Source organism: Babylonia areolata, chromosome 7 (assembly GCF_041734735.1).
Source record: "Babylonia areolata isolate BAREFJ2019XMU chromosome 7, ASM4173473v1, whole genome shotgun sequence".
NCBI lineage: Eukaryota > Metazoa > Mollusca > Gastropoda > Neogastropoda > Buccinidae > Babylonia > Babylonia areolata.
The window spans coordinates 47,824,818-47,839,817 of record NC_134882.1 but is presented as its reverse complement, the minus strand read 5'-3'; the positions used below and the strand labels follow the sequence as shown (position 1 = coordinate 47,839,817).

The 15,000-nt window shown below is 43.9% G+C and overlaps 2 protein-coding genes across 2 annotated transcripts in view; one reads left to right on the top strand and one right to left on the bottom strand.

The window, feature by feature from the left end:
- Positions 1–15,000, bottom strand: part of LOC143284087 (uncharacterized) — a 49,243-nt gene that overhangs the window by 8,415 nt on the left and 25,828 nt on the right. The gene's annotated exons all lie outside the window — the stretch shown is intronic.
- LOC143284284 (uncharacterized) lies at positions 3,818–6,948 on the top strand. Its single transcript, XM_076590978.1, has 2 exons — positions 3,818–4,431; positions 4,960–6,948. Exon 2 carries the CDS (start codon positions 4,991–4,993, stop codon positions 5,480–5,482), a length of 492 nt encoding a protein of 163 aa, XP_076447093.1. The 5' UTR covers positions 3,818–4,431; positions 4,960–4,990; the 3' UTR covers positions 5,483–6,948.

The window sequence follows — 15,000 nt, the reverse complement described above, 5'->3', positions numbered from 1 at the left end:
CAGCGCGCTCAGATTCTCTCGTTTCCTAGGCGGACTCGTTACCTCTAGGCCATCACTCCACAAAAAAGAAGAAGAAGAAGGGGAGGAGAAGTTAGGAAGTTCACAGGTGGTTTTTTTTTTTGTTTTGTTTTTTTTTTTTGTTTTTTTTTGTAATGCTATCCCAAGACGGAACAGTAAAAAAATAAATAAATAAATAAATAAATAAATGAAACAGAACAATGACTGATATCCTGACCTGTCAGCTCTGTCTTGTCTCCGTGAGGTGACAGCCCTTCACAGCATACTGGCCAGCATCAGTTAAGGGGTTAATAGTTAGGTCTACGTGACATCAAACTGGTTTTGAATTTGTTCGGCCCTGTTTGAGTTTCTGCACATTGCTGGATCGTATTTTCTGTGGATCTGGGTTTTTTTTCCTGAATCAAATACTTTCAAGAGAGAAATAAACTGGTCGTATTGAAGGAAAAAAACAAACAATGACCGTGAAAGAACGTTTAATAAGTTGTAACAGATACGTACACACACACACACACACACACACACACACACACACACACACGTGGAGACACAGACAATCGAAACACCTGGTTATTACACAAACTCACTTTGTTTACATACGTGAATCAATAATGTTCTCTAGTAAACATACTATTGGCACAAAAGATGCTACCAAGACTTCAAGACTTATCGGCTTCAAACAGGAGGATTTCAGTCATCAGTCACTCCGCATCTTAAAAATCACAACAAAATAACAATAGTGGTTGTATTGTATTGTACTGTATTGTATTGTATCACTCTTTTTTGTCATCACAGATTTCTCTGTGTCAAATCCGGGCTGCTCTCCCCATGGAGAGCGCGTCGCTACACTGAGAACGCTACCCATTTTTTTTCCCCTGCCTGCAGTTTTTATTTGTTTTCCCATCGAAGTGGATTTTTCTACAGAATTTTGCCAGGGACAACCCTTTTGCTGCCGTGGGTTCTTTTACGTGTGGTAAGTGCATGCTGCACACGGGACCTCCGTTTATCGTCTCAACGAATGACTAGCGTCCAGACCACCACTCAAGGTCCAGTGGAGGGGGAGAAAATACTGGTGACTTGACTGTGCCGTGATTCGAACCAGTGCGCTCAGATCCTCTCGCTTCCTAGACGCGTTAGACCTAGGCCATCACTCCACTCCAGGCCATCACACATGCTTTCTCACCCCCTGCCCCACGCCACCACTATCCACACACACACACACACACACACACACACACACACCTTCGCATAGTTTCAGTTTCTCAAGTTCGGACAAATCCATATTCGCCACACTACACCTGCGAGGCAGATGCCTGGCAGCAGCGTAACCCAAAGCGCTTGTCAGGCCTTGTGTGCATGTCCATTAATATCTAATTTATGTACCCATCACAGTGGATTTCTTTTTACATTATTTTGCCAGAGGACAACATTTGTGTTGCCATGGGTTCTGCTTCAGTGCGCCAAGTGCGTGCTGCACACGGGACCTAGGTTTATCGTCTCATCCGAATGACTAGACGGTCAGTTTTCCAGTCGAACTTGGAAGAAAGGGCGAGAGCGGGATTCGAACCCACACCCTCACGGACTCTCTATATTGGCAGCTGAGCGTCTTAACCATTCTGCCACCTTTGAATAAAATCTAACGTGCTGATCAGATCACACACACACACACACACACTGACTGACTGAAACCATTTATTGTCAGATTAACTGTTTGTTGTACTGACATTTTCGCAACCATTTGAATAAAATATTAACTGAGCAACACAAGGAAATTCTGATTTGAGGGAAGGTATGATTTAAAAACAACATATCTAATAAATCAATTTACCAAATTTCATTAATATCATTATCTCAAAAAAATATTCTAACGCACACACATACTCACATACGTGTCTCCCGCACCCTCTCCCTACATACATCCATGCATGCACACAAACGCCCATTATAATTCCCCCAACACACACACACACACACACACACACACACACACACACACACACACACACACACACACACAAACACACACACACACACCTCAAAAACTCACCGACGGCTATCATCCCATGCTTATCTATGTCAATGACCAAAACACACCCACTTACCTCCACACCCTCCCAAACTCCCGCCGCCGCCGCCTCCTCCTCTCCCACCTTATGCCATGATGTGTGATATTAAATCGTTCATTTTATTGATACTGTTTGTCAGATGTGTATGGTTGACAGAACCTTCCTCACCCTCTATCCCCCATTCTGATGTGTAATGCGGTGTGTATTGTGTGTGTTTGTTTCTTTGATTTTTTTTTTTTTTATTTTTTTTTTTACCTGGGCATTTTACTAACACCATGCTAGTGCCTGTATGTCATGTGTGTGTGTGTGTGTGTGTGTGTGGTTGTTGTTTTGTTTTGATTTATGCATATTTTTTTTTTCCTCTGTTGTGTATCTCTGCTAACACCTTGCTTTCATTTTATTAAATATTGTGTAGTGTAGACCCTATTCAGGGCAGGGACTGGATGTAAAAAAGCACACCAGTGCTTATCTATTATCCTCGAAATAAAGAATTTGTCTTGTCTTGTCTTGTCTCTCTCTCTCTCTCTCTCTCTCTCTCTCTCTCTCTCTCTCTCCCCTGAATGTATTGATCAGTACTGTCCCTTCTTTCTATCTCAATGCTTTCAATGTCACGTTCTTGGTCTGATTCGTCTGACGCGTTCTAACTGATGCAAACGCCTCTGCACGCAGTCAAATCAAACCACGTTGTTTATAGCTCAGCCGATCGCAAAGTGCTGATTTCCCTGCAAACGCCTCTGCACGCAGTCAAATCAAACCATGTTGTTTATAGCTCAGCCGATCGCAAAGTGCTGATTTCCCGTCTGTGTTATTTGGAGAAAAAAAAAAGAGAATTAATTTAAAAAAATTAAAAAGTTTCCGCATGCATACAAAAGACCCAAAATGTGTGCCACTTGTTGATGACTAGCGATACCTGATCCCGGTGTAGCTGATTAACAATTTGGGAGGAAAGAAAAACCCGTTTTGTCGTTGATGCTTTTGATTGAGTTACACGGAAGACGGATGCACTGTGAATTGTCCCCAGACTTAGGGTGTGTGTAGACCTCTGTGTGAAAGAATGGTGTGAAGACAGGGAGGAGGGGGGGGGGGAGGGAGAGAAGGGGGGTGCAGTAGGTGGGTGGATGGGTGAGGGTGGATGTGTGTGTGTGTGTGTATGTGGTTGGGTGCAAGTTGGGTTGTTGTTGTTTGTTGTTGTTTTTTTTTTTTGGGGGGGGGGGTTGTAGGGGGGTGGGGGGATGACGTGTGTGTGTGTGTGTGTGTGTGTGTGTGTGTGCGTGCTTGCGAGAGAGACAGAGAGACAGAGTCCATATGCCCTCTATCTTGTTAAACACATCGCTGGTGTCTTTGTCATTCATTTCTCTAACTCTGTCATCCATCCATCATTCATATGTCTGTATATCTGTCTGTATACTTCTCCACTTGTTTATTCAATATTTTCCAAACCAAAAGTAGCTAAAATTATCAATATGACAATTACGTGCTTCCCCCCTCATCCCGGGCCATGAAAGCCTATAGCAAGGAAAGCAACTCAAAACACCAGCTTGACAAAGCAAGATCCAGTTACCTCCCTTGGCAAGTACAGAGATTTCATCAGCTGGCTTACGCAATCGTCGCAGACTTTTTTCCAGTTTTGTGCTACGCAGGCAGAAGCTGACGCAACGCAGGTCGGTTGTTACAGGTGTGGTGGACTGTATAAATACACAGCGTTGCTGCGTTTCTGTCACTTCACAGCAAAGCAAGGCAAAGCTTCACTGTAGGAGGAAGGTGGCAGAATGGTTAAGACGCTCAGCTGCCAATACAGAGAGTCCGTGAGGGTGTGGGTTCGAATCCCGCTCTCGCCCTTTCTCCTAAGTTTGACTGGAAAATCAAACTGAGCGTCTAGTCTTTCGGATGAGACGATAAACCGAGGTCCCGTGTGCAGCACGCACTTGGCGCACTGAAAAAGAACCCATGGCAACGAGAGTGTTGTCCTCTGGCGAAATTACGTAAAATGAAATCCACTTTCATAGGTACACAAATATGTAAGCATGCACTCAAGACCTGACTAAGCGCGTTGGGTTATGCTGCTGGTCAGGCATCTGCTCAACAGATGTGGTGTAGCGTGTATGGATTTGTCCGAACGCAGTGACGCCTCCTTGAGAAAGTGAAACTGAACTGAAACTTTACCAGAGAAATCGCCCAAACCAGGCAAATTCTTGTGGCTGCAGTTTTTTTTACTTGGGGAAGAAGCTCTACGTCTACGGTCAACTGACGAGTTTCCTTGTACTGAAAGACAGCTTTGACGCCTTTGATTTGACTGCTGCCATCTCTGCCGAGAGCAAGATTTTGTTTTTATAAACAAGTTCTTTATTTTGTGAGTTATGATTTGTTTGCTTGCTTACTTTGCTTGGTTGCCAAGTGTTTAAATTGCACTGAGTTTGTTGTTTGAAGAGTTTAATACTTATGCATTTCCGCTGAGTATGGGAGGGACACGGGGTTGGGGGTGTTTTTGCTTTGTGGATAATTGTGGTCAAAATGTTATTGTTCTGTGATTACTGTGACTTAGATTGTGAAAGTTGTGTTCGGTTAGTGCGAATGTACTTGTGAAAGCGGTGTTGTTTCAGGTGCAAATGTACTTGTGAAGGGCGGTGTTATTAGTGCAGATGTACTCAAATCATAATGAATGTAGATTAGTGCAATGTTTTGTAGGTTTATGCCCTGACTGACAATCTTGTATTGGTATATAGCGATAAATGAGTGTGTGTGTGTGTGTGTGTGTGTGTGTGTGTGTGTGTGTGTGTGTGTGTGTGTGTGTGTGTGTGTGTGTGTGTGTGTGTGTGGAACTGACCGTTACATCTTTCGCAATATATCATGTTTCATTTTGTCTCGGCGCTGTTTCCAGGTGAGAACTGTTCCCGACACCAGCACGGACAATGCGACCCTGTCAGGGCCAGACGATGTGTACACCCACAGCTGAGCTCCCTCCCTCAGCACACCACCCCTCCACCAGGGGGCACTGCGGCACCAGACACGGGGCACACGGCTCCTGGAACACACGCTGCCAGACGCCACTTCCTCCACACAGTCAGGGCGCCAGTCCTTCAGCCTGGAAATCCAGCCACTGTCATCACAAGACCCCCGGCCACGGGGATTGGGGGCGTCCTGACGTGAGACCGGGGGAGGTGATGCCTGGCCACCCTGTTCCTTTCCGTGGAGGCTACCCCCCTTTCCGTGGGGATTACCCCCCTTCCCGTGGGGATTACCCCCCTTTCCGTGACGCCCACCCCTCTGTTCAAGGCGGACACCCCAGTTTTCATGGTGGTTATCCCCCCTTCCACGGGCACAGACCTGGCTTTTACGGCGGACGTGGTTTTCAGGGTGGACCGGAACATTCTCGCTTCTTCAGGGAGTTTGACTTTCAGTGAGGGAGTGGACGATGGGCAGTGGGGGTGACGTGGTGAGAGGACTCCCTCTGTGATCAAGATGGAGTCAGGGTCATGAGTTGACAGAACGTCATCTCCAAAGTAACAGAAATCTTCCCACCGGAAGAGAGAGAAAACAAATGGATGATTAAAATGTAATTATATGTAAATGGATGAATGAACATTTCATGATGAAAAAGAAAGAAAAGAAAAGGAATAAGTACATGAGGCCTGTTTCGATCCTGCCCTCATAAACTGGGAGATTCTAATAATCATGCAACACAAAAACATACATCACACACACACAGAGAAGAGCGAGAGAGAGGGAGAGAGATAGAGAGAGGGAGAGAGAAATAGAGGGAGAGAGAGAGAGAGGGAGAGAGAGAGGGAAAGAGAGAGGGAGAGAGAGAGAAAGAGAGGGAGAGAGAGAGGGAGGGAGAGAGGGAGAGAAGGGACATGGAAAGAGTTACCATGACTTCTTATGATGTTATCTAATTATTTTGGAAAACATATCATCCTCTTTATTATTTCATTGAATGGCCAGGTAATGTTCTAAATACAAGAAATGCATACGAAAACGTTCTTTTTTTCTTTTCTTTTTTTAACAACATAAAAGCTGTGTAGCAGGCTTTGAATGGAAGTATACAATACAATATCAAATAGAAGAATTACACACCAATGGTTGCTTACATAGATGGATAGTGCATTTCATTTTTTTCCGTCATGTTTCGATGTACCTAGCTGTCTTCAGTTTCCACGAACGGATTGTTTGATACGTGTACTGGGCATAGTTCAATCTTCATATCAGCTTGTGAGCATAAGCTTTTAAGATTAAAGATATCGTATTTTGTTGAGTGTGTGGAGGAGGGGGGTAGAGGAGGTGCTGGGTAATGTGTGTGTGTGTGTGTGTGTTGGAGCTCATGTACGTTTATATGTATTTGACTGTGCTTTCATATCTGTGAAACTGCATGTTTGGTGCATATCTGTTATGCATGTGTGGGTGTATGTGTGAATGTGTATCTTCATGTTTTACATTTATTTGCTTATTTATCATTATTGTTGTCTTTTTTTCTTTTTTTTTATTATCATTACTACTACCTTTTTATATCATATTTATTTATTTATTTATTTATGTAAGCTTATCTATTATTTATTCACTTTTTTTTCTTTTTTTTTCCTCAAGGCCTGACTAAGCGCGTTGGGTTACGCAGTGACGCCTCCTTGAGCTACTGAAACTGAAACTGAAACTGTTGTACAAATGTCAGATCAATGCGCAAAGAATACATTCTTATATTTGATAAAGCTGTCTATTACATTCCATGTATATATTTGTATAATTCCAGTATACATTTGTGATAATACACCATGTTAGTTTGTTTACTTGCTTTATTTTTGACATATTTTCTGCTATCTCATGTCATGCTGTTTCATTCTATAATTATGTTGAATAAATTGGTGACGGAATCTTACGATTCATTAAAGTTATCTCATTTAAGGCGCCTGTGTGAAAACACACACACACACACACACACACACACACACACACACACACACACACACACACACACACACACATACACGCACACACACACGCACACGCACAAATACACACAGACAAGCGCACACACACACACATATACATTCACACACCCATGCATCCCCACCAACCCGCCCCCGCAGACACACACACACACACACACACACATCTACAAACAAAATACGCGCAAACAGTCACACACACACACACACACACACACACACACACACACACACACACACAAACACACACACACGCACGCACGCACGCACACACACACACACACACACACACACACACACACCACCGCGCTCTACCCCGCACTCACACAGGTACACTCACACTACAGGAGAAACACACACACACACACACACACAGAGAGAGAGAGAGAGAGAGAGAGCAAATCAGAAGGACGACTGAAAACAGCATGCACACACGCACACACACACACACACACACACACACACACACACACACACACACACACACACACACACACCACAGCGCTCTAGCCCGCACTCACGCAGGCACACTCACACTACAGGAGAAACACACACACACACACACACACACACACACACACACACACACACACACACACACACACACACAGAGAGAGAGAGAGAGAGGGGGGGGAGAGAGAGAGAGAGAGAGAGAGAGAGACGAGAGAGAGAGAGAGAGAGAGAGAGAGAGAGAGAGCAAATCAGAAGAACGACTGAGAACAGCGAGAGCATGAGAGAACATCAGAACATGAGCACAGTGTGTGACTTTTCGTTTCTTTTGTGTGTACGACGACCATTGAGAGAGGGAGAGAGAGAGGGCGGGGGAGAGAGAGAGAGGGAGAGAGGGCGGGAGAGAGAGAGAGAGGGAGAGGGCGGGGGAGAGAGAGAGAGGGAGAGAGAAAGGGCGGGGGGAGAGAGGGAGAGAGAGGGCGGGGGAGAGAGAGGGGGAGAGGGAGAGAGAGGGGAGAGGGAGAGAGAGAGGGGGGAGAGGGAGAGAGACAGGGGGAGAGAGAGGGGAGAGGGAGAGAGAGGGAGAGAGAGGGGGGAGAGAGAGAGAGGGGGAAGAGGGAGAGAGAGAGAGAGGGAGAGAGAGGGGAGAGGGAGAGAGAGGGAGAGAGAGGGGAGAGGGGGAGAGAGGGGGGGGAGAGAGAGAGGGGGGGAGAGAGGGAGAGAGAAGGGAGAGGAAAGAGAGAGAGAGAGAGAGAAAGAGAGAGGAGAGAGAGGAGAAAGAGAGAACTGATGACTTAAAAAAAACGCTTTCCATTACAGAGTTAATATTTTAGACATGGCCTATTCTTCCAATCTGCCCTTGATTATCTGCATCCGTTACAAGAGAGAGAGAGAGAGAGGGGGGGTGGAAGAAATATATCATCAGTATCGAGCAACAATAGAAAGCAAACAACCGGATGACTAAAGCCGCACTGTTGTTACCATCTGTAAGAGAGAGAGAGAGTGTGTGTGTAGCGGAGGATGGGATGGGGAGAGAGAGAGAGAGAGAGAGAGAGAGAGAGAGAGAGAGAGAGAGAGAGAGAGAGAGAGAGAGAGAGAGAGAGAGAGAGAGAAAGAAAGAGAGCACGAATGAGCTTCAGAACATGAGCAAACAACTTGATTTACGTTTATTTTGTATGTGCAATGACCAACAAGAGAGTATGTATATATATACACAAACCGTGAAAGTGGATTTGCCTTGATATATTTTCAGGTCATATTGATCTGATCATTCAGAAACAGGTAAATGAAATGAATTTTCTGTTATCTGTGGAGGTTAAGAAATAGAAGTTGGGTGAATATGTAGTTTATCTGACAGACAAGGAAATTGTTGAGTGCAGTACTTGTGGTTTCACATGTAACGTGGGTGCTGTGAAAGTGAGGGACTGTTTATTGAGGTCCGGTAATGTAAACAAGGAAGACACCGTGTGTGTGTGTGTGTGTGTGTGTGTGTGTGTGTGTGTGTGTGTGTGTGTGTGTGTGTGTGTGTGTGTGTGTGTGTGTGTGTGTGTGTGTGTGTGTGTGTGTGTGCGCGTGATTATATCAATACAAACAATATACTTTCAGGAGCCCAAGCAGGATTTAGACAGTCCCATTCTACATTAGATCAAATGTTTGTTTTGAAATCACTTATTGATATTTTCTCCATGAAAAAGAAGAAACTTTACTGTGCTGTTGTTGATTTAAAAAAAAACAACCTTTGATTCAGTTTGGAGAAGTGGGTTATGGCAAAAACTTGTTCATGAAGGCGTGAATGGTAAAATTTTGCGTGTCATAATGAACATGTATGATAGAATTAAGTCATGTGTGTTTTTAAATGGTGAAAAATCTGATTTCTTTAGCATTTGTAAGGGTGTACGACAAGGAGAAAATCTCTCGCCTTTGCTTTTTTCTCTGTATCTCAATGATTTAGAGTTGTATTTGACTGAGCATAAGAGTCCATCTGTTGATCTTTTATTGGATGTTAACATTTCAGAGTTAGATAATTACATGCGATTATTTGTACTGTTGTATGCAGATGACACAATTTTACTTTCAGAGACGAAAGAAGGATTATAGCAGTCCCTCAACGTTTTTCACAAATATTGTTTAGAATGGAAACTAGTGGTCAATGTAAAGAAAACTAAAGTGATGATATTTAATTCTACAAACAAGCTAAAGCCTGTTTGGTGATGCATGTTTGGATGTTGTCGATTCTTTTAAATATCTTGGCATCGAATTTAGTAGAAACGAAACTTTTTATCAAGCTAAAAAAATGATTTATGAACAGGGCCAAAAAGCTATGTTTTCGTTACTTCAGTCAGCCAGAAATCAAGATTTACCTTTACATATCATTCTGGACATGTACCAGTCTATGATTGTTCCTATTCTGTTGTATGGTGCAGAAATATGGGGTTATGAAAATGTAGATATACTTGAAAAATTAGAATTGAAATTTTTGAAATGCTTGTTCAAACTGAACAGAAATACTATGACCCAAATTGTTTATGGAGAAACTGGTATTTATCCAATTAGTGTGTTAGTGAAAATGATATTAGTTCGATTTTGGACCAGCTTAGTAATATCAAACACAGAAAAAATATTCTGGGAAAATATATTTGATATTATGACTGTGTTTGGGATGGTCAATTCTTCTTGGAGAGGGAATCTTTCTGCAAGAATGTCAACATTGCTTTGAGAGATAGTTTTCAAAATCTATGGAGACATGCTCTAGAGGCGAGTAGTAAATGTTTGTTTTATCGATTTCAAAAGTGGATTTGGTAGAGAAAAATATATAAGTCAAATGCCTGATAATTATGTTATCAGCTTCTTCAGATTTCGAAGTAGTAATCATAAGCTGGAAATAGAAACAGGGAGACACAAAGGCATACCACGAGAGTTACGGTTTTGTAAGGTTTGTATCATGTCTGTGATTTGTGATGAGTTTCATTTTATAATGGAATGTCCAAATTATGATCAGTTACGAAAAAGATATGTTCCTAAAAAATATTTGTCTCCAAAATCGGTTTTTAATTTTTGTAATATGCTCAAAGGAGGCAAAAAAGTCATTTTAGCTGCAAGTAAGATGATTAGATTTGCAAATGTTGCCTAGTTATACTTTTGGAGTTAAAAGACATTTGTGTTTTCTCAACTTTTATGTGACATTGTTGTGTATTTGGAAATGTTTGTTCTGGGCACGAAAAGATTATTTTGCAGTAATCCTCCATACTCCAATAGGAGTGAAAGGATAATTACAACTTGAAACTTGAAACTTGTGTGTGTGTGTGTGTGTGCGCGCGCGCGTGTGCGTGTGCGTGGGTATGTGTGTGTGTGTGTGTGTGTGTGTGTGCGTGTGTTTATGTGTGTGTGTGTGTGTGTGTGCGTGGGTATGTATGTATGTGTGCGTGCGTGGGTATTATGTGTATGTGTGTGTGTGTCTGTGTGTGTGTGAGAGACAGTATGTATGTGTGTGCTTTGGTCAAATAAATGAATGTAATGGCGATGGCAGCTGAGGACATTTAGTATCCAAGGTGCACATGCGCACAAGGGCAGCAACGTAGTTCATGTCAATGTTTGCTACACTGTACGAGTTACTTCCCTTGGAATATGTATCGGTGTAAAAAAAAATATTGCAGAAAGGAAAGTGGTTAAAAAAAGGAAATTGCAGTCGTAGACAAGTGTGTTTTCCGTTAAATAGAATATGCGCAGACCCAAGAAGAGATACAAAGACTCCTTGAAGAAAGCTCTCGGTGCCTGTCACATTGACCATCGCCAGTGGTCCGCAGTAGCCGCTGATCGAGAGACCTGGCGACGCACCATCCACCAAGCTGTCTCCTCCTTCGAAAACAACCGCAGGGCCAGCCTTGAGGACAAACGCAGAAGGAGGAAGAACCACGACGCTGCAGCCGCGAACCCAGACCAGACTTTCCCTTGCAACCGCTGCGGCCGACTCTGCTTTTCCCGCATTGGCCTTGTCAGCCATGAGCGTGCCTGCATCAGACGTGGACAACGCCCTTCCTAGATCTTCGTCAGCGAAGCCAGGCCATGATGGAGAATATGCGCAGACAGACGTACCGACAATCAGAAAGATTCCCAGGCTGGCAAACGGTCATACATACTTTGAGACAAACAGGCAGACACTGAGACAGACAGACAGACAGACAAATAGATAGAGAGGTACAGACAGACAGATCAGTTGGCAGTCAGACAGACAGACATAAAGACAAACAGAAAGAAAGGTAGGTCAAAGAAAGAGGCGCTCAGACAGGGAGAAAAATATGGAATTGTCTGAGTTCTACCATTCAACAATAGTAAATCATATAGATATATATTTGATTTTTATTCATGAATACTTTCGCACGGTTCATAAATCTGTAAATGAATGCCAAATAAATGAATGTAATGACGATGGCAGCTGAGGACATTTAGTAACCAAGGTGAACATGCGCACGTGTGTGTGTGTGTGTGTGTGTGTGTGTGTGTGTGTGTGTGTGTGTGTGTGTGGTGTGTGTGTGTGTGTGTGTGTGTGTGTGTGTGTGTGTGTGTGTGTGTGTGTGTGTGTGTGTGTCTGTGTGTGTGTGTGTGTGTGTGTGTGTGTGTGTGTGTGTGTCTGTCTGTCTGTCTGTCTGTGTCTCTGTCTGTGTCTGTGTGTGTCTGTCTGTGTGTGTGTGCGCGCGCGCGCGCGCCCGTGCGAGCGCCTGTGTGTGACTGTTCCAACTCGAAACATGTAAGCCATGGCCACAGAGACCTCACTGACTTGTTCACCAGAACAGGATCTGAACACACAACGTCTCTCTCTCTCTCTCTCTCTCTCTCTCTCTCTCTCTCTCCTCTCTCTCTGTCTGTCTCTCTCTGTGTGTCTCTCTCTGTCTCTCTCTGTCTCTCTCTCTGTCTCTCTCTGTCTCTGTCTCTGTCTCTCTGTCTCTGTCTGTCTGTCTGTCTGTCTCTCTCTCTCTCTCTCTCTCTCTCTCTCTCTCTCTCTCTCTCTCTCTCTCTCTCTCTCTCTCTCTCTCTCCCCATGTCAGTGTGTGGCGAGGGGGAAGAGGGTGGTTTACTGACGTGTGTGTTATGTGACTGACCAGGACATCAATTTTTTTTTTTTTTTTTTTATGTGACAGACCTATGACACTTTATGTGACAGACCTATGACACTTTATGTGACAGACAAGGACATAGCGCCCACTGCCAAACACATATCGTTTTGTCTTCCATCTCTTTGATTCTGATTTATGAAAGAGCGAGCGAGCGAGAGAGAGAGAAAGAGAATGAATGAATGAATGAATGAATGAATGAATGAATGAATGAATGAATGAATCTTTATTTTCCAACGGTGAAGATATTAGCACTTTGGCCGACTTACACATCTGCCGTTGTTCTAAGAGACACACAAACATGTACGCATATAAATGTAGTTATACTGAATACTTAATACATGTATAATGTACGAGTATAACACAGCGTCAGACTGAGAGACACAACAGAGAGAGAGAGAGAGAGAGAGAGAGAGAGAGAGAGAGAGAGAGAGAGAGAGTGAATGGGGGCGGGGGTGAATAGACAGACAGACAGACAGACAGACTGGCAAAGAGAGAAAGAGAAGGGTACGCGTGTGTTAATCCAAAGACGGAATCGGAATGATATTTTGAATTTGTGTGACTGAATTTATGAATAAGAAATTTGTCCTAAAAGAATTTTTTTTGTCGCTTTTGTGTTTCGTCTTTCCCCCACCCCCAGCCCCACCCCTCCATTCACGGCGCTCTCCACACCACCATCAACCTGACCACTACCATGGCTGTCTCTCAGTTACCACACTCATCAGCTTTGTCTCTGCCTCTTTCCCTTTTTTTTCTCTGAGAGAGGGAGAGAGAGAGAGAGACAGAGAGAGATTGAGAGAGAGAGAGACAGACAGAGAGGGATAGAGAGAGAGAGAGAGAGAGAGACAGAGAGAGAGATTGAGAGAGAGAGTGTGTGTGTGAGACAGAGAGAGAAAGAGAGAGAGTGAGTGAGTGAGTGAGAGAAAGAGAGAGAGAGAAACAGACAGACAGACAGACAGACAGAGACACACACAGAGAGCGACACAGCGGCAGGAATAGATAGACATAGAGAAAGACACACACACACACACACACACACACACACACACACACACACACACACACACACACACACACACACAGAGAGAGAGAGAGAGAGAGAGAGAGAGAGAGAGAGAGAGAGAGAGAGAGAGAGATTGACGAACAGACACATCAACGGATAGAGACACAAACACTGACACACAGATACAGATATAATGGGATTTTTATATAGATAATGGAAGACAGACAGACAGACAGGGAGATGGGACGGACAGACAGACAGACAGGGAGATAGGACGGACAGACAGACAGACAGGGAGATGGGACAGACAGACAGACAGACAGGGAGATGGGACGGACAGACAGACAGACAGAGAGATGGGACGGACAGACAGACAGACAGAGAGATGGGACGGACAGACAGACAGACAGATGGGACGGACAGACAGACAGACAGGGAGATGGGACAGACAGACAGACAGAGAGATGGGACGGACAGACAGACAGACAGAGAGATGGGACGGACAGACAGACAGAGAGATTGGACGGACAGACAGACAGACAGGGAGATGGGACAGACAGACAGACAGGGAGATGGGACAGACAAACAGACAGACAGGGAGATGGGACGGACAGAAACAGGAAGTCAGAGACATAATTATGGAGGAGAAAAAGTGAAGCACAGATTTCAAGTAAAAGCCACGTGAGGTGTATCAACCCGGAAGTGTGCTTCGCCGTTGGCAGGTAATGCTGGCGACTGGCTGATATCGTGCTGGAGTGTTGTCAAGATCAAACACTGGCTTCATGACCTGCATCTCTTTGAAGGCGAATAATCTTATTTTATTTTATTTTTAAATTTATTTTATCCCTCTTTTTTTTTTCTTTTTCTTTTTTTTCTTACGCTGCTGGTCAGGCATCTGCTTGGCAGATGTGGTGTAGCGTATATTATGGATTTGACCGAACGCAGTGACGCCTCCTTGGGTTACTGATACTGATACTGAAGGCGGATACTTCTTCCGTGTGCGATACATACATACATACATACATACATATGGATTGATAGACTTAGGGAGAGGCTGGAAGACAGAAAGACAAACAGAGAGAGAGACAGTGAGAGAGAGAGAGGGGAGAGAGAGAGAGAGTTAAAGAGACAGACAGACAGACAGACGCACATATTAACAGTTGATTTGTTTGTTTGTTTTTGATTTGTTTTTTTGTTTTTTGTTGTTGTTGTTGTTTTTGTTGTTGTTGTTGTTGTTGTTTTTAACTTGTCCTTCACGAAATGGTACCATCAAAAATTGTACCCCAGAAAGCGCAGTATGGCTGCCTACATGTCGGGGTAAAAATGGTCATACACGTAAAAGCCCACTCGTGTACATACGAGTGAACGTGGGAGTTGCAGCCCACGAACGCACAAGAATAAGAAGATGAAGAGGTAGTATC

Bases quoted from the DNA above. Each gene is read 5' to 3' on its own strand.
- LOC143284284 (XM_076590978.1), top strand. From the start codon at position 4,991: ATGCGACCCTGTCAGGGCCAGACGATGTGTACACCCACAGCTGAGCTC.